At 43.6% G+C, this 19,579-nt stretch overlaps 1 protein-coding gene across 4 annotated transcripts in view; it reads left to right on the plus strand.

The window, feature by feature from the left end:
• Positions 1 to 19,579, plus strand: part of FARP1 (FERM, ARH/RhoGEF and pleckstrin domain protein 1) — a 216,426-nt gene that overhangs the window by 195,531 nt on the left and 1,316 nt on the right. For 3 of the 4 annotated variants that reach the window (XM_032997135.2, XM_032997136.2, XM_032997137.2), the window contains exons 17-26: positions 3,155 to 3,236; positions 5,912 to 6,149; positions 8,480 to 8,610; positions 10,961 to 11,029; positions 12,999 to 13,088; positions 14,223 to 14,305; positions 14,693 to 14,805; positions 15,319 to 15,482; positions 17,926 to 18,033; positions 19,100 to 19,251. In XM_032997135.2, coding sequence (XP_032853026.1) covers positions 3,155 to 3,236; positions 5,912 to 6,149; positions 8,480 to 8,610; positions 10,961 to 11,029; positions 12,999 to 13,088; positions 14,223 to 14,305; positions 14,693 to 14,805; positions 15,319 to 15,482; positions 17,926 to 18,033; positions 19,100 to 19,251 — 1,230 coding nt within the window. Of the gene's footprint in view, positions 1 to 3,154; positions 3,237 to 5,911; positions 6,150 to 8,479; positions 8,611 to 10,960; positions 11,030 to 12,998; positions 13,089 to 14,222; positions 14,306 to 14,692; positions 14,806 to 15,318; positions 15,483 to 16,859; positions 16,997 to 17,925; positions 18,034 to 19,099; positions 19,252 to 19,579 lie in introns of all 4 variants that reach the window. The other variant, XM_032997138.2, reaches the window with a different exon arrangement.

Below are 19,579 nucleotides of genomic sequence, written 5' to 3' on the forward strand. Positions count from 1 at the left end.
GAAGCCATCATGTTCCCCCCTGCCTGACTTCAGCTTTCTCTGCCCCTCTGCTCCACAGCCTACACACATACACACCATCCCCAGTGGGAAAATCATCTCTGTTGCAAGAGACAGTATGTGCATGGAAGTAAGTAACCAAAGCAAAGGAGAATGGCTAGAACAAGGAGCAATACCTGGCTGTCCCATTGCTGGATTTTCTTAGGGTTTTATTTCTTTCAGCAGTATGCATCTGCCTGCAGCGCACATTATCTCTGGCCTGGGCTGAGGGCTCTGGTACGATTCAGCTCTTCACTGTTCAGCCAGCAGCCAGAGAGAGGATGTCGCTTTTAGGGAACCCCCTTCTCTCGCTCTTTGTCACTCTGCCAAGATGCACAGTAAGATTAGAAAGCTCTTGAACTGCTTTAAAAAAAAAAAAAAAAAACTCAGAAAAAAACCTCAGACCAGTCTGTGGCCAAAGCCAATGAAAGGGGAATGTCCCTGCTGCTTTGCGTGTAACTGATGTGATGAGATGCTGTGCAAGCAGTCAGTGCTGGCTGTGCTGAAGAGGGGCCAGGAGATCAGCTTTTAGGAAATAAGGACCTGACTGTTCAATGAACAACTGCAGTAAATATTATCTGAAGTTCACAAAGTCAGTGGAAGGTCTCCCTGTGACTTCGGTAGGTCTGGGCTCAGCCTTTGAGCAGCTAGCTAGTAGATGAGAAATTTGCAACAAGTATTCTGGCCAACCTGTATTGTAGCCTTGAAATCAGAAAAGCAATTTCTATTTAGAAATAGTAGTCTGTAATGATGTACTTAATATTTATCTTGGCAGTAAATCAGAAAGGTACCAAATGGCTGAAGTCCATTAGATTAAATCGAATGTAGAGACATAAAAAAGGATCCAGGCAGTGCCAGGGAGCTAGAGAATAGCACATAAAGCAAGAATTCTTCTAGAGATAATTACTGAATGCCATGTCGTTACTGGCAGCCGCACAAGTTCATCTGGCTTTGACATTTCTGGGGCTGTGTGCAGCAGCCCAGCGCGAGCCACTTGGGATGGGATGCTGCATGCTGGCTGCTCGGGCGCAGGGCGCCCTCCCCTCGCCTCCTGCCAGCGCCGCGCTGCTGCCTCGGACTTCAAGTGGTTGTGGGTTTCAGTCGGGGGCACTTTGATATGTGCCACTTTGAGCAGAGCTTTAGCGGCTGGAAAATTTTATTTACGACCTCTCAGAGGAAATCTCAGTGGGGAGAGCTGGTGGATGGGCAGGGCGTGGGGGAAGGGAAAGGCACGGAACAGCATAGAGGGGCGATGACTTGACAGACAGAGGCTTCCTGGAGGGAGAAAATGGACTTTCATCCTCGAGTAATGTGGAAACTTTAGTCTTGTAACACCCGTACATACCTCTGTTGTTCTTTGCAGGATAGACCATTTCTTGGGCATATTTGGACTATAGCAGTGCTTATATAATGCAGTGCTTCGGCAAAACTGTCAATGCTAATTGAAGTTACCATTGACACAACCCAACTTCCTACCCCAGTGTAACCTTTGGATTCAGAAAAAAACATAAAAAGTTTTGTCAAGAGCTGTGTTTTTCTTGCTTAAATAGCCATGTGAGTGCCTGGGAGACATAACACCATAGGAAATAATTAAAGACAGCCTGTGCAACTGGGTATTGTTCAAATGAACATAGATCAATCCCTTGTTTATCAGCTGAGTTGCTATGTCTGTTCCAGGATAAAATAGGAGATGTTCCTGTATAGTATTCATAAGCTGTGCTCTCCACGTTTTCCGGTTAGAAAAGCACGCAGAGCGTGAACATAACCGTGTTTAACTTTACTAAACAAAATATACGTCTGAATATGCATCTATTCATGTAATAATATGGATTCTTTTAAATAAAAAACTTCTATGTGTCTTACCAGTGAAAGTATATTCCTAACAACAGCTGCATCCTCTATGATTTGATGAGTGTGGGACCTCTCTGGTTGAATTGTCAGTGCTAAAGAATGGGGACATTTACCACCTGGTTGCCCACTTATTCCTTCACCACACACAGAATCTTTTTGAAAGTGTGAACTACTGCAAGTGGGTGAAAAACAGTATATCCGTTTAGCAGTGACCCAAAACAGAGGTCCTGTTATCATCGGGTTCATTTAGAGCTTGCTTATATTTGTGTCCTCTTCCAAGGTAGTGCATTTCTTTGGCTGAATTGCAGTTGTTCACACCAGGACTGGATCTGTCTCCCAATACTCAGATGTGAGAGTTGAACGTTATTTTTAAAATTGAGGACAGCACATAAAAAGTCACACTGCGGGAAAGTTGGATGGGGTATTAGAAGTTGGAAAGGGGAGAGGGACGTTGGTTTTCCCCACACTCCCCCTTAGTGATTTTCTTTTGAAAACCTAACTTGGTTGGAACAGATCTGTAACAGTTAGGTTCTTACAGTCATGATTTTTCCTCCTGAGTTTTCTAAAAGATATGTTTGGATTCCGTCAGTGTGGTATCCCTTCCTGTCTCGCACATGGGTTTAGAAGCTAGCAGGAATATCTCTTTCATCAGGAGCTGGTTTTCTTCCAAATGGAGCACCCACCCAAGTGCAGCTGGCTGGGTGGGAGGGAGCACTGTGCATTTTTAATACCAAAAGTGACACACTGAAAGAAAAATCCTGCCAGTATGTAACACTTATGAGTCAAACCCCAGTGCTGGATGGATTGGGGTTTTTTGTCCCGCTGTCCCTTGCAGAAGCAGGAAGCTTTTCAGAGCAGGAGCACCTGCGGGTCCTGTGCTGGCGTGCAGTCCCTGTTTCTGAGCAGAATTCTCTTTCTGCTCTGAGCCCATGTATTGTGATGGGATTTTGATGTCTCCCTTTCTCTCAAGCCATTTCCAGCTTTCTCTGATGTGTTTAAAAACGCTAGCAATTTTCTTTAGAGGTCTAATCCTTCTGTTAAGTGCCTGCCCTCTCTGTTGTTAGGAATGCAAGCCAAGCTGGGTGAAGGGTGTACCGTACCTGGGAATTACATGTCTGTCAGGAAGATTCCTCGCATGCTTCCGAGCGAAGGAGCATGGGGGTCAGGGATTTAAAAGAAATGAGCTATTGAGTTCCTTTCTGTGCCTACAAGTGATTATGCGATTTTATTGCATGACTGAAGTGTGTGATATTTCTGTTGCTGACAGGGAAGGCCGCTCTAATGCTCACATTAAAGGAGATTGCCAAAGAATCGGAGATGTCATGCTAAAGAACATTCAGAGTATGAAGGTAAGAATGATCCTATAACTATTAAGCTTTGACACGGATTAGAATTATTGTGCTTTTCATTTTCATATGATGTTGCCTCTTGTGCTGGTCTTTGCCAATTGTAATCAAGGCTTATGCTGTAAAAGTTTCCTTTGATGTAGTAGCAAGCATTCGGTGAGCCCTGAGATTTCAGAATTGCAAGTTGATTTTAAATTGTCCAGCCCCTTCCCTCAGTCCGCTCCTCAGGTATAGGAACAATGAACACAAAAGTTCAGGAACATTTCATTTCTATTTCTTTTTTCTTTCAAATAAGGAAGCAAAACATCAGAATTTGTATGGCTGAAGAGACTGTTCAAGCACCGAATGTGCCTATTTGTGCGTGCAAATATAAGTGTTAAGATATTGGAGGGCTATTGACCATAACATGGACATTGATTTGATTTGGGAAATTTACATTTGTGCACTAGGGTACCAAGTTAGATGAAAGGTTTTGAATAAATGCAAGTAATTGCCTTTGATCCCTTTAAAGCTAAAAGCAAAAATCGTTGTATGACCTGTAAATCTAGATGTAACGTTCAGCAGGTTTTGCATCTGTTCTTACTCTGGCTGGAGGAGTGTTTTTGATGCTCTGTGTTACTGAACAAACAGCGTGGAAGGCAGGCACGGGAGCCTGTGAAGACCCTGCAGACTTTTTTACAGTGCGGATGGATAACACACAGCTCACCTACCTATAATGTAGCTGCGCATCTGAGTCCGTGCGTGGCAGAACACGGCACTGCACCTTCAGCGTGTGGATCTCACAGTGCTTTCGAATCTATCCGATAAATCTTTCCTTGGTGGTTGCCAGTTTGGCATTCTGTAGCTAGTAACTGGAGCGGGTTTGAGTCCTTGGTTGGAGGAAAGGGCAGTTATATCTTTACAGTTCTCCCGAGACGTTAGTTCGTACTAGGCTTATGTTTCAGATGGACAGAGAGATGCAGAGAAGTGACGTGCAAGTGATTATACAGCAAATCAGAAAAAGGGAATGTCAAAAACTTAATTTACAGTGCCCAACATAGACAACTGTCATGAATACAGCAGCCTTACCCTTTCTGCAGTGTACTTAGCAGGAACTGCTTTTTCCCCTCAAGACACAGTTCGGGTACATTGGAAGAAACACAGAGGGGGCTTTTCTACTTCCATCCCCGCTCTCAAGAAGTATGCACCTTTTTGCAAACAGTTTTTGGAATCCCGGAGAACTTCTGACAGACTCGGCTTCTGCTCTTGGTACCTTGCAGCATTAAATTGGTTGTCCTTCACCCTCTGCAGGTCTAAAGCACTAGTAGCACTAGTCTAAAGACAGCGTACAGTCCTCGCTGTACCTCAGACCTGTCGACGTGCCTTCACCTTTGCCATTATCCCTTTCCCATTAGAGCATTTTCTTCATTTGCTTTGAGATCCACCACCGCTGATAAGCACAGATAGGTGGAGGAAAGAAGCAAAACCCAGTTCGACTTAAAGAACTGTACAGGAAACAATGAAGTTAGTTAAAACTGTACATATTTATCATGAGACCTGTTAAGAGACCTGAAAACTGACACTTCTTGGTTAATTAACATAGGAAAGAAGTTAAGAGCAAGTAATTAATGGGCAGCCTCTGCAGTAGTCCAGAGGGTCTGCTGTGTCTCTGCCTAAGTTGCAGGCTTGTAAAATGAATATGCAGAGCATGTAGGAAGCAACTTGGCTGTAGGGAAGGTGGTTCTGGTAAAGATGTCACAAATCACAGGAGAGAGGGAGTTGATTGGAAATGTGTCAAAAAGCACTAGCTTTAGATTAAGCCAAACTGTCTTCTCAAATCCATTCAACACACACGTTCAGTTTCTTTTTGTTATTGGTTAATATTCTACCAGGTACTGGGAGACTTTATTCGGCTGCTCAGAGAAGCTCTGTGCATCCTGAAGAAGCAGTTTACCTTTTGCAAAACACAAATGAAGCCCCTGTGTTAATGGTTCCAAAAAATACTGCTGAATTGTTTTAAATGGGACTCGTGGATGTCTGTGATACTGAGACCTAAATGAAGTTATGTATTTTACGCAAACCTCACTCACTTGCTGGTGTCTAACTCCCCTATTGCTAGTGGGATCGCCTTAGAGACTGCACTAAGGAGAAGAGGGCATAATCCAAGGGTGAACACCTCTAACATACACATTTCTGTCGGACAACTCCTCTGTTTTTGCATCTGCTTGGATTCCCAGGAAATACAACTTCTCGTTAGTAACAGGGGAGCAGAAGCTAGAAGTCCATTTGCCTGCATCTCAGTTCCCCCAAAGCACCTAAGGGAACTGAGGCAACTAAATCCCTTCACCCTAGAAAATCCCATTTTGTTTCGTAGATCTGCATTTGCATTGTCCAGCTCTCTCCCTGTTGCACCTCCTTGCTTGAGCCGTGCTCATCTCATTGCCTTTGGATTTCTCACTGATATCAGACTTAGTTTTGTTTACTCCTGTACCTTTGCTTTACAGGGAATGCGGAGGGGGTGGGAATGTGCACTTCAAACGAGTGATGCCGTTTCTCCTCTTCAAGTGAATATAAGAGCCATTTTGTTGGACAGTGATTTTGTTTGGATTTTTTTACTGGAATAGGTTTGGGCTGAGTCATGTCTCTCAGTGATTGCTAACGGCTCTACCACATGCTCTTTCTTTCTTTGTGCCTATAAGCAACTGACAATTCACCTGTGGAAGCACAATGAGATTTTAATTGAGTTGGAGAACGGGATCAAGAACTTTCGCAAGCTGGAGACCTTTTGCAGGGATTTTGAGCTACAGAAAGTCTGCTACTTGCCTCTCAATACCTTCCTTCTCAGACCTTTACACAGGCTTATGCACTACAAGCAGATAATGGAGAGGCTTTGCAAACACTACCCACCAAGCCACATAGACTTCAGGGATTCAAGAGGTAAGTAAGAGAAAAGACACCAATTCCTGGATCTGGGGAATGGCATCCAAATCCATTAGAGGTGCATGTGGACAAAAAAAAAAATATCTTTTTTTAAAGCCTACATTGAAAGAGGATTGAGTTGCAAAATCCAGCACTCAGAAAACCAGAAATAGTAGGATTAAGGTTGCTCTTGTATGCACATTATGCCACAGTCTGGACAAGTACTTGGAAGAGAAATCTGCTGGGGGTTATTAAACACACAGAAATGACATGCAGTTCAGGAAGTCGCTTGAACTGAAAACAGTTGGGAGGTTGGGAGGGAGCACAGGGAACATACCATATATGCTTGTCTTGTTCTTAGCTTTCCCTAGAGCTCCACTAGGAACACAGAATATTGGCCCAGGTGAACCCTTGGTCTGACTCAGTACGGCAGCTGTTATTACATCTTTAAGCATTCCTTGTATTTTTTTTGCAGACACACAGTTTGCTCTATTACCATTTCCATGATTTGTTTCAGGAACTCAAACCTGCCAACATGTTGGGTTTTTTTTCTCCAAAATGTGAGGAAATTTTCCTCCTGTAGTCTGAACTCGCTGCCTCATATTTCTTTCTGATGATTTGCTTTCCTCCTTTCTTACCGCCGTCCCCCACCCCCGCTGTAAGCTATGGACGTGCAAGGATAACTGTGTTATCTGTACCGCTGCCCCTGGGTGCGGGTCCGCGGAAGGACCAGGGCAGGGAGCAATGCTCAGCATGACTGTTCCCAGCTGCAAGGTGTTAGCTGAGCTGGCTGGCCGAGTTCCCTTGGCTGGCGTGCGATGAGACCCACAGCAGGCAATGCCCAAAATGCAGAGGGAACCTGACCTGCAGCAATGGGAAATGGCACAGCGGTCTGTGGCACCGACGTGCTGCGTGACGCAGGTGTTTGCCTACACGTAGCTACTGCCTGAATGATCTCAAGGAATGCAGCGGGTCGTGCCTTCCATTTCTTGCAGCCAAGGCTGGAGGGTGAGGGTGGTGTGTCCGTTCCCGCCTCGCCAGAGAGCGCAGCAGCCATCAAGGTTTGATTCCTGCTCCGCTTTTGAAATTGATACGAAACAGGATTCAGGGGTGAAAACAAAAGAGCATGAGAAGGACAGCATGACTCAGAGGCACCATTGCTCTGGGATCGGTCTCTTACTAAGGTGTTTCCAGATTTTTGTTAAAGGTCAGAGTGTAAAGGAAGCAAAAAAAAATGAGAGATGTGGATGTGAATCCCAGCACGAGTCTCCCACTAACAGGTGGATGAACCATGCACTGAGAAATGATGTAAGAAGGAAGAAAGAACCGCTGTTACTGTTCCTTGACTGTATTTTTTTTAACACAAATGGCTGTAACTGCTCTTCAGGCACTAAAGTCAGTCAGCATGTTTGGCTCAGTTGGAGACTGTCCGTCCGTTCGGGTTTGTCAAGGCTGGTGCTCACACGGCACTGGGAGCCCGTCCGTGAGCTGGTCCCCCAGCAAAGATCAAGTGGTGAAGTGATTCTCAGCTTAGTTCTCTGAGCTGACGTACCATGCTGTTGGCACAGCAAAAAGACAAGATGCAGGAAGCAGACCGGCAGCAGCCTGTGCTTCACTTGGCTTCTGCAGCCGCAGAGTGGGACTTCGTAGTGCCTGCTTCCTCCGGTATCCCACCTGATCCTTCTTCACCCAGCAAAAATCCCCTTCGACAATGGAGATTTTCCTTGAGAAAATCCTCCCAGGTGTTGAGTCACTCATTGGTGGTAGTGCCTTCGGAGAGAATGAAGTAGAGCCATGGTAGGACTCAGCGACACGCAGCCCTTTTAGTTGTTTTCATTGCTGGGACTGGGAACAATCCCCAAGATTGCTGTGTTTACCATCTGAAGTGATACAATAAATGGCACTGTCATTTCCCGGCATTTTCAAATATGGACCTGATCCAGTGTGCTGCAGGCAGGGGGGAAAAGGCTTTTTTTTCAAGCATAGAGAAGATCCCTAGATTAATTGAAGATGTAGGAAATTAAGTCCTTTAGGAGAACCCATTCATTGGTGCTCTGAATGGCCTGAGTATTCCTACAAAGTTCCTGTGGCTAAAACAGAGCAAACTTTTGGTTGAGGAAATAGACTGTGTCTTCATTACAACACTCTACCCTCTTCCCTCCACTCCGTAAGATGATGCCCAGAGTTTGTGCAGTTTTTAGCCTGCCTGAGTAGCTTTACACTGTGAAGGAGAAAGGTAACGCAAGAAGGGTGATGTTAACGAGCGGGGTGCTGCAGACAAAAGCCATCTTTCTTTTTGAACGTTCTTGTAAATTTTTAATAAGCATTTTATGGTTTTGTTCATCTAGCTGCTTTGGCTGAGATTTCTGAAATGGTGGCTCAGCTCCATGGCAATATGATAAAGATGGAGAACTTCCAGAAGCTGCATGAACTCAAGAAAGACTTGATAGGCATAGACAATCTGGTGATCCCAGGAAGGGTAAGTAGCAGAGTTGTGATCGAGGTCTGATACAATTTCAGATCATTAGGTATGTTTTAGAAACATGTTTATTAGGAGCAGCTGTGAAATTGCCTTTCCTCAGATGAACGTTTTTCTCTCACCAAAAACTAACAAATGTAAACATATTAATACCATAGAAAACAGCAGTCTCTAAAGCGGGAAGAGGCAATCATCTTTATTACCGTTTTACTGCTTTTACTTGGTTTATCTTATGTATAGATTAGGGCGGTTATAGGCAATTCCAAACTTGTATTACAACAGAGGTGGTAAAAATGTAATATTTATCACAGCGTTCAGAGCTTCAGCAGTTGCACGTTTCCTCATTTCTTGCTGCCCTTGATTTTTTTTTTCTTTTCAACCCTTGATGCTAAAGCATGGCAAGTTAAAGGAAAATAAGACATTTGTGCTGAAGAACCTTCAGCCCTTTCATGATGCCTCGCTGTGAAACGCATGGCCCTGGGGCAAGCAGTCTCTTTGGTCTACATGTAGCATAAGGCAGTAATTTTTCAGGCAGTGTTGCTATAAGTAAACAGTTAATTGCGTTATAAAAGTACCCAAATCTTTCTTGTCATGCTTTTTGAAAACTGAAAGCTTATTTCAGAGTAAGTGAGCCTCAGTGTAATACTTGTGGCCTTTTTTATTTTTCTAGGTGCACGTCTCTGTGCGTGCAAACCTGAGGGGGAAAAAAAAAAAAAAAAAGAGGAAAGACAGACCAGTTTTGCACTGAACTGCAAATACGGGCACGCTTGAGCTTGCCCAGCAGCCGGGCGTGCGGCACAGACCCAGCTTGCTGAGCTCTCTGGGGTCTAGTTCACTTCAGGATCCAGACATTTAGAAAAAGGGCTTTGAAGCCGACGCGCCGTTGGGAAGGCGGTGCCGAGCACGGGGATTTCTGGGTTTGTGGCTGTTCACTTTTGCCTCTTCCCTGTCTCCGAAGCAGCCGCCATGGCTCGCGCCTCCTTCCAGTGACCCACAGACCGTTGGGGTCCTCGGCAAGCCCCTGGGGACAGCCCACAGCCCCTGCATCTCTCATCACATGACGTGAAGTGCTGCCAGCGGGTGCTTCTGCTACCCTATTCTGTTTAAAGACAGAGCGGCCTTCCTCTCCTGGGAAGTTCAAGAAGGCGGCACAGGGTGGGCAGAGGGTGTTTGCCTGCCAAAGCAAAAAGCATCGGCCACCACGCTCTGGCACGTGCCCAAGCCGTTGCTGCTTCCAGCCCTGCAGCTCTCGACCCGTGTGCTGGCGCGGCGCTTGCCGTGGCGGTGCGGTGCGAAGCCTGCCAGTGACTATTAGGCGGTGCCCTGTACGTGGCGATTATGATTTGGTGGCCGACAAGAGCTCCCAGTGGGCTCTCCAGTAACATCAGCCTGCTGTGGTGCAGGGATAACCACCGCGAGCCGCTTTCTCCACCCCTTCGCCCTTACGCAGAGCAGGTGGGGGGACTGGACTCATCACAGCAACCCCGAGGCGACCGGAGTGTCTCTAAACAGATTCATCTTACACAGCCAGTTTATTCCTGAGCTGCAAGTGATTCTGATGCTTTATATGCCTTTTACGTGCACAGTTCTGAGTAGAATGACCTTAGGAAGAGTGTAATAAATAAATATAAACCTCTTGGTAGGAGCTGGAGGGAGTGACCGAAAAATGGTATTTTTATGCGTTTCAGGTAAGTGGAAGAGTGAGTTACGTTATAGTTCACAGTAAGCCCAGGAAATCCAGCATTCTGAAAGTTTCAGATGAGCTACTTTTCCTAGAATTCCATCCCTAAACATTCTTAAACAGTTTGATCTGAATTAATGTACTGCATTATATGACACGGATGGTGCTAGGACAACTCACACTGCCGGACGGATTTCCTTCTTTTTCTGCTGCTGCTGGTGGTGTTGATTTCTGTAGCCGATTCTACATCTCGGTGAAGAGCTTTGTATGCCATATGCACCACAGAAGCTTACCACTGGCTAATCAATAACATACAGGCCAACTTATCATCAGTTTTTACATCATTTGTACCATGAAAAATACTCATTCAAAACTGATGAAAGAGAGAGCTATCTGAAGGAATCAATGTTAGGTAAAGAAAATTTTGCTTAGCTGTATTTTCTTAAAATCAGTGAAAGACTATGAAGGAGTTTATCCTAAAGACGGTTACAAATGGAAAGAAATTATCCTATAAATAAGATTTTTAACATATTTAATGAAAAAAGAAAAGTTGGTGACTGATAGTCAAGTCAGTCCTATGTCTAAGTAGTCATATTTATGCTTGCATAATAAAAAATTGTCATCTTTTTTGCAGAAGATTCATATTTGGTTTGTATTTGCTTCCCACAGGAGTTCATTAGACTGGGCAGTCTTAGTAAGTTGTCTGGAAAAGGTTTACAGCAACGGATGTTCTTTCTGGTAAGCAAGACGAGTTTTTCTTTATATAATGAAATGTAACTGTAGGCAACTATTAGACATACTGTTAGACCCTAACTGTGAATTGCAGTAAGTGTTTTTAAACAGCCTTATTTAAGTTAATGTAATGTATCACCTATGTAGCTGGTTGTTAAGAATTTATGTTTATGCCCAAACCCAATATTCTCTTTCTAACTGCTTCTTACACAGATAAAACTATTTCTTTTTACATGACACTGTAAATATAATGATAAAATAATACCTCCTAGCACACCGTCTTAAATAAAAGCAGAGTTGTCATAAAATGAAAAGTGGCACCAGGGTTAGAGATCGTGTCCAGAAAAGAAGATAAGGAGTAACTCCTGGTGATGGGAACATTTATCCACATAATGCTCTCAGGATACCTTCCAGAACCAAGTTCCTCCACAAACCATCGAGTTTCAGCCCATGAGTGCCCAGCTTCTTGCCAGACCCGCCTTTACCTGGACAGACGTTTTGTAGCTCTTGCACTGGGAAGTTTTCCCCTCCCACCGCCGCTCGCAGCATTCTCAGGTTACGGTGATGCCACCGGGTCTCCCATCCCCAGGAGCCCAGGAGCCAGCCCGACGGTTCCCCCTCTCTTTCCGTCCTGGCCAGCTGACTTGCTCCCAAACTCCCCATCCTGCTGCTGCTGAGCCCGTGGTGCTGGGGCACTGGGGTGCCCAGCACAAGGCACGCGTTTTCTAGTCCAGTGTTACTGGGCAAAACAAAGAGTCAATGCAGTATGACAGGAAAATCCTTCCTTGGCCTCTTGTATGCAAAAAGAGAAGACAGGGGGTGCGTAGGAAAGCCTGTGAGCGTGCTAGGTTTTATGAGATGTTTGACATTTAATCTTTCAAATGAGCCAAAGATAAAACCACTCTGTCGACCTGGGTAGGACTATCCTCTGCCTTTAAATACACTGAAGAGGAAGCCTAATGAATACGGTGCGTATTTTCTTGCATACTGCAATTCTTGTTACCAGATGATGCCTCAGTGTTATACCTGTATAAAATGTTAAAAAGCTGAGACTAGACTCTCGAGTCAGTTGCTTGCGCTGACAAGTCTTTGGTCTGTCTCAAGCACCAGAATCTTTTTGGAGGTAAAATCCTGGGTCACCAAATACACGTGTAATCATTGGCAAAATTAAACCCCCCTCTAGCGGCTGATCCACATAGCTTTGCGAGTAATTGCTGTTGGATTGTAGGCGTCTGTGGACAGAGCTCTTGTTTCACACCACAGAGTGTTTTCTTTATGCAGCTGTCTGGTTTGAGGAAAACATCCTTTGACCCAGGTGGCACAGTGAAAATACGCCATTCATTTTATGGCAACAAAATGCAGGCAGCCATTTGACATGCTTTTGACAACTGCTGTGACATGCAGGAAGCTCCACAAATTGAAATATTTGATCTCTTCACCTTGGTGTTTCTAACCTAAAGCTGTGATCTTAAAACAGGTCTCCCAGCTTCCTTCTGAATATGGGGAGCAATAGATAGCCACTTGCTTCATGAGAGTTAAGCTGGACACACTTGTCTCTGGCATGCTTGCTTATCTTTCCACACAAATCAGAAGAAAATATTGGTAAAACACATTTATCCCCCATAGCTTCAAAGTGCAGCGGAGTGTGAAATGTACTACTCGATTTCACTGCTGTTGTGGCTTGTTAGTTCTGACCCAGAGATCACAAAGGGAATCTTAGAAGGCATTGGAACATATCTGGTGGGAAATTGTGGGAATGTGTCTGAGAGTAGCTGGGAAGGAAAACAGGGAAAATAACAGGTGCTAATACTAGGTACTGGAATATTGCGAAGCCGGTATTTGGGATTCATGCATTATGACTGCTGCATAAACAGTCAGCCAGTACTGGCCAGCTTTCCTCTTCTTACCTTTCTGATTTTTTGTTTTTTTTCTACATACATACATTGTTCCAACAAAGCTTATTCTTGCTTTTTAGTTTAACGATATCTTGTTGTACACAAGTAGAGGCCTGACAGCGTCGAATCAGTTTAAAGTCCATGGGCACCTTCCACTGTACGGCATGACAGTAAGTATGGCAAGAACTTAAGGGATTCAAGCTTAAATGGTCATTTGGGGTCCCGTCTTAATTGCTTGATGAATTTCTGCCAGACTAAAGGCAGCAGCAAGGGGCTGTTCTCCGACTCGACTCGGAGAAACTGTGGTGACATCCTGCAGTGCCTGGTGGGGCTGTGCAGGGTTCAGCACGTGTTCATGCACCTGTTCATTACAGATGTAATTACACAGCAAAAGTGGAGGAAAAAAAAGCATTTTGGGGGGAAGCTTCTTCGTAATGCAAACTTCTTGTGAAGTTATTTTTTTAAACCATAAATTCAACCACGATTCCCAGATGTAATTCATCACCAACTGCTTACAGACACACTGTGAAAAGCAAGTAAACAGTAGCGATGATCTGAGTTTTACAAAAAACTATTTCCTCATGTTTTCAGCTCTGTATCTTAGAGCCAAAGTAGTGAGAAACTGGCAGCAGTATGTCCTTTGGAGCTCTTGTTGCAGTTTGTCTGGAAAACAGCCAAGTCAAGCCAGTAGCACCTAGTTCCCCCTTCTCATATGATGGCAAAAATATTTTTTCTAGTTTCAAAACACTTTCATTTCCCCCCGTTGTTTTCATTGGAACTTCTCGTGGGCTTGTATCTATTCCATACTGTTTTCCTGAGAATTGAGTTGGGTAATCACTACCACAGTAACTTAATTTCTCTAAACACTTGCAAGGCCTTAAGTTTTACCTAGCGTTTCTAGGAATCTACTCAACTATTGATGTCTATTTGGCACAAACTTGTTCGCAACAGGACTGTGTCATGCCGCAGTGTCCAGAGCACTCCCAGCCTTTAACATATCCTTTCTATGATGAATCATCCCTGTGATAAAAATACCACTGTTTTCCCTTTTTCTTTTCTTTTTTTTTTTTTTTTGACACAAAGCCACGCTTTTGGATTAAGAGGTTATTACAGAACTAACTTACTGTATTTCCAACTTGCAAGTCGCCGTATTTTTTTCTCAATACCTAGCTCAAAATTGTCATTTATGAACATTTCTCTTAGTTTTCTTTTCCCCAATGGTAAGAGCTTGTTCAGTTCATGGTTTTGCCTTCAGAAATACATACTTCCTGCAATCTGACTGCATTTGGGCTTTTATCTCTCAGATAGAGGAAAGCGAAGAGGAATGGGGAGTGCCTCATTGTCTAACACTGCGAGGTCAACACCAGTCCATCGTTGTTGCTGCAAGGTAATTCAGTGGAGACAGGATACACATGTAAACTGTATTTCTGCACAGCTTTCACAGTGGGACAGGTAGAAAAGCAGAGGGGCATCATTTTGTTTGGATTTGCTCCTGAAACAATTTCAAAGGTATATTCTTTTGTGAAAGCCACTTGTAAAAAAAAAAAAAAACACACACAAAAAAAACCAAAACAATAAAACAAAAAAAAAAAGGTCAAAAGGGAGTGGCAATTCTGCAAGTCAGAACCAAAACTAAGTTATTAGGAAAAAAATCCACTATCTTGTGTCAGAGTTTATTTATTTAAATTGAAAGTAAGCTCAGCTTGTGATTATTTCTTAGAGTTTGCTTCCAGCCTATATGTTAAGTGAATAAAACCTGGATTTTCATTGTTAGTACCCGCGCTGAAATGGACAAATGGACCGAGGACGTTCAGATGGCAATAGACCTGGCAGAGAAAAGCAGTGGCCCTGCCCCAGAGTTACTGGCTAGCAGCCCACCTGACAGTAGTAAGTAAATGCTAGAAGAGTAGGCTTTATTCACTTTCATTAGTATGATTGGTGATTGCTTCTAAGCAAAGTGGTAAAAAATGCTGGCCACAGGTCAAACTGATACATTTGAAGTTGATTTTATATATATATATATATTTTTATTATTTTTTTTTTTTTAATATATGTGCCATTTTAGTGTCCTTGTTGATGTTAGCAGAAAGTTTTCACTGAATAGAGAAGTGACTTAAGCATAATGATTCCAGGAACTATTGAACAAGATTTGGGCAGTGCCTGTCCTTGGAAGGTATTAAAAGCACCAACAAAGCACAGTAGTTAGTCTTTGATTCTAACAGTTGCAGAAACACATTAAAAAAAAAAAAAAAATCTACTTAACATCTGCACAAAATTATTTCTAAAGCGTGTTTAAAAATTAGTTCACAATACTGTGGACAGAATTGATTTGTTTAATTTTTCCAATTATATATGTTGTTGCATAGAGGAAGAAAGATGCTTTTTCCCTGCATTTCATAGAGTCTCCTGATGAAACTACTGTAGACCAGGAATCTGAGGACGACCTCAGTGCATCCCGCACCTCACTCGAACGTCAGTCACCACACCGTGGCAACACTACGGTGCACGTCTGCTGGCACAGAAATACCAGTGTTTCAATGATCGACTTTAGTATTGCTGTGGAGGTATCTGCCTCAGAACGATCTGAACTGCAGCTCCAGACTCGCTCTTGAATGACAATTTCCTTTTTGCTCCTCCTTACTCAGTGCGCTATTCCGCTGTCTCCCGGGGAGGCTTCAGGCACACCTACTAACCCGACTCCCCTATCCTCTGCGATGGCATAAACCCTCGGTCCAGAAACACGGGTCTTTGCACAATCGGTTAGAGCAGTAATTTCCGTAGAAGTAACTGTCCAAAAAAATGCTGATGCCCTTTAAAATTTAAAGCAGGTCAAACCGTCTTAATGCTTTCAGTTACAGAGGCATTAAGTCATTGCTCGAGCTGAAAGGATATTGTCTTTAGCTGCTGCAGCCAGAGTTTTAATTATGTGTACTACTAACGTACTTTCTTTACCTAGCCATCTTTTCTGGAACCTTGTCTCATTGCTCAGTCTCATCTGCTTTTTCCTTTATTTGCGTTTTCCACCTCAAAATGAAACCCCTTTTTCCCCCCAGTCACAGCTAAGCCAATCTGATACACATCCGTTAATTCCGTACCCAACAGACAAGACGCAGGCGTTGACTTTTCAAAGATTAAAATGAAAGACTCCTAGTTCAGCGTAGGATTTAGGGTGAGGTGGTAAGCCTGCGTAGGTGTTCTTCCTTCACCCAAGAGAGTCTCCAGGGAGCTCCGAGTACTTTATCACAGCCCTCACCAAATGGAAATTTATGCTCAAAGAAACTGGTAAAAGGCATCTTAAAGCTGAGTCAGCTTGCGCTCACGAGGCAGCCCTCAGACACCAGGCCACCGTTGCTCTGGAGAAGATGCACTGCTGCAGAACATGGAGAGGGGAGGGCAGACCTATTCATCATTTGTGTAACTGCCTCTGTTTTAAAACAGAAGGTGAGTTTGTTGCTGAAATATGACAAGGAAAAGTATTCTGTACTAGAAAACGCTGACTACAGAGCCTCATTTGGAGCCCATGCAGGTGGATCTTCTGCTTTTTATACCCTTATGTCCTGCAAGGGACAAATAGTTCAGCACAGAACAAGGTCTTGTATTTTTCCCTAAAGCAGAGGGCTTCTTATAAATAGACAGAGAACTTAAGCCAGTGACTAATTCTAACAATTAAAACACACAGACAGATCTTTTGGCCTGAGGTCAGTGCTCATTGTTCCTTATTTTTGTTCCTCCCCGGGCCTCAAATGAATGCAAACAAAGCAGTGAAGACCAAACACACCCTGGAGACATACGCTGCTCCGTGAAAACATCTTCAGCTCCACCGCTGTTCCATGCGTGGCAGGTTACGCTCATGCTCACATCATTCTGTTGGTGGCTCTCACTTCAGCATTATCGTTTATTTTCTTTGTGTCTCTCCCTCCTTTCTGTCTCTCTCGTGGTAGAAGATCCTCTCTCTGTCAGTGACTGTACTTCCCTACCTGCTGGACTGATCAGTGATCAGCGGCCTGTTTCCATTTCATATGTCTGCTGGTACCGAATGCAAAGCCTGTCCTTTTATGATATCCTCCAGAGTAATGAGGTAACAGAAAATTAAGGAGTACACCTGTAACTTAGGGCAAGGAGGCAGCAGTCCAGATAGCAGAGGATGGGATGATTTAAAGCGAAGGCTTTGATGCCTGTCCAAGACTGCTGAAAACAGAACGTTTTCAAGAATATTTCATTTGTAGTAGATATGTCAGGACCACCAGGCTTTGACCATTAAGCTTTACAGATTCCGTTATTAGCCTCTGCATTGTGTAAAGGGAATGATGTATGTAAAGAGCCGTTTTGATCCAGGGGAGAGCCCTTGCAGTCAACAAGGAATGGAAAGTAATTAGTAATTCATTGAGAACTCCCCTCCATTTGCAAGGCACAAGGATACTGGACTTTACGTCTTCACTATGTGAAGAGCAGCTTCTCCAGCCGACTGTTAAATACTTGTACTTGGTTACGGCTTTCTCCTCCTTTTTGTTAAAATATCCAAAATCCAGCTAAGAATAAGGTTAACAGTCCTGCTTTTGAAATCTTTGAAAAGTTACCATGTGAACTCACTGGGTACTGAGAGCTCAATCTCTATCTGTAGTTCTAAAGTGTGTCATAATTTTCCTTTACATCACAAATTCATGCCAGACTTTCCATTTCCATTATTCTATTTAAGTATCATTTGAAAAGATAAAGACAGACTAGAATAACAAGACTGATGTTTAGTAATATATTACTGAAAGCCACCTCAATTAAAAAAAAAGCGTAGTAGCTTGAAGTTTTTGGAAGTACCCAGCTACAAACAAAATAATGTTACATAAAATGCTACTTAGTAGTAGAAAAATGAAAAATACGTCCATTCAACCAAAACTTTTTCACATACAACAAGGTCACATACAACCAGATAAAAGCAGATAATTTTTCTTACAATAATTAACCTGCAGGTACCTTTCACTGCTTTATTTGGCTACTTTTGGTCTGTTTCAGAACCAGCTGTCTGGAAACCTCCTGAGAAAATTCAAGAACAGCAACGGGTGGCAGAAGCTGTGGGTGGTGTTCACCAACTTCTGTATGTTCTTCTATAAATCGCACCAGGTAACAGAGCACGCGAGCGCGTGTGGCTGGAGGCGGCCTGTTGTGTTTTGGAAGGAGGGGGTAGCAGAGAGAAAAACGGACATCAGTCACGGCTGCTGCAGGCGGGAGCAGCAGCTGCTCTGGTCACGGCTACGTGGCCTTTGCCACCGCTGGAACAGGGAGCAGAGCCTGTTCTCAATCTGCCCGCTTGGCAGATGGACAACGCGTGCTTGTTTCCTGAAACTTCCGACGCTGCCAGTACATATCATCCCTGAAAGGTACAACAGATACCGCTACTGCTCAGAAGTTGCGGTGCGAGCTGAAACAAGGGGTTTCCCTTGTACAAATTCTGCGATTATTTCAATTAAAAGCTTAATACTGACTCAGAAATTCGCTGAAGTCAAACGAGAGAGAACCACGGCCAATGATTAACCCATCTGAGCAAACATCACACTGCAGGAGTAGGGGCTCCCTGTCGAGAATCTGTTGGACTTTTGAATCTCTGTGTTCGAGCAGAGCGTAAGCACGAAATAATCCCGGTTGCTACATTGTCCTTTTGTTGCTATAGAAATCCTTAACGATAGTTTCTGCACTAAAAAAAAAAGGTATGACTTGTAAGATATTCTATACATAAGCAGGATGAGAAAATGATTTGTTCATACCTGTCAGACTAAGTAAAAAGACGTAAGCCTTGCGCGCTGCAGGGGGGTTGCACGTTTCTGAAGGAGTAGGTGTTTGCAAGCCTTAGGATGAACGCGGATGGGCCCTGCTGATGCCCAATGTTGGAGCTTTATGTTCATCAGCTTGAAGGTAGTGCAAGTCTGAGATTTCAGACAACTTTCTTACGGGGAAATACTGACTGGATCAGCCTGCATCAGATCTTTATGAGAAAGATCCATAAAGATGGGCAGGCTGAAGCTACCAGACAATTAAGTTGGTGGCAATTGTATCAAGCTGGTATTTTTTTCCACGCACATGTGGAAACACAACGATGGCCTTTAAATGAGCGGGTCTCTGTCTTCCGTTTTACTTAGGTGCTCTCCTAAGCGCATTTGATCTCACAGCATTTTCCATAATTTCTTTTCAGGACAATCATCCTTTAGCCAGCCTTCCTTTACTGGGATATTCACTTACCATTCCGTCTGAATCTGAAAACATTCACAAAGATTATGTGTTCAAGCTACATTTCAAATCCCACGTGTACTACTTCAGGGCTGAAAGTGAATACACATTTGAAAGGTAAGTCGGTCTTCTGTGAGAGGGAATTTTGTGAAATTCCAGGAGTTTTTTCTGAACAAGGTTAGTAGATGCAAAGTTTAGTAAATGAATTTAGTAACACAGGCAAGTGGTTCAGCACAACTAGAGAAAGAACCCCTTATAATTTTAAAAGAAATTTGAAACCTGATAATGCTGGAAGCAAGTGGTTGGTTTTGACAATGCGGTAGCTGTAACAGTCATCGCTACACAACCCGCTTACGTACAGGAGTTATCCAGTCAGAGTTGGTCAGGCTGGCTGCACGGGCAGCTCTGCCTCAGACTTCAGGAATCGCGTAAACAGATCACAGGG

Source organism: Tyto alba, unplaced genomic scaffold, assembly GCF_018691265.1.
Source record: "Tyto alba isolate M040663 unplaced genomic scaffold, T.alba_DEE_v4.0 Super-Scaffold_45, whole genome shotgun sequence".
Lineage (NCBI taxonomy): Eukaryota > Metazoa > Chordata > Aves > Strigiformes > Tytonidae > Tyto > Tyto alba.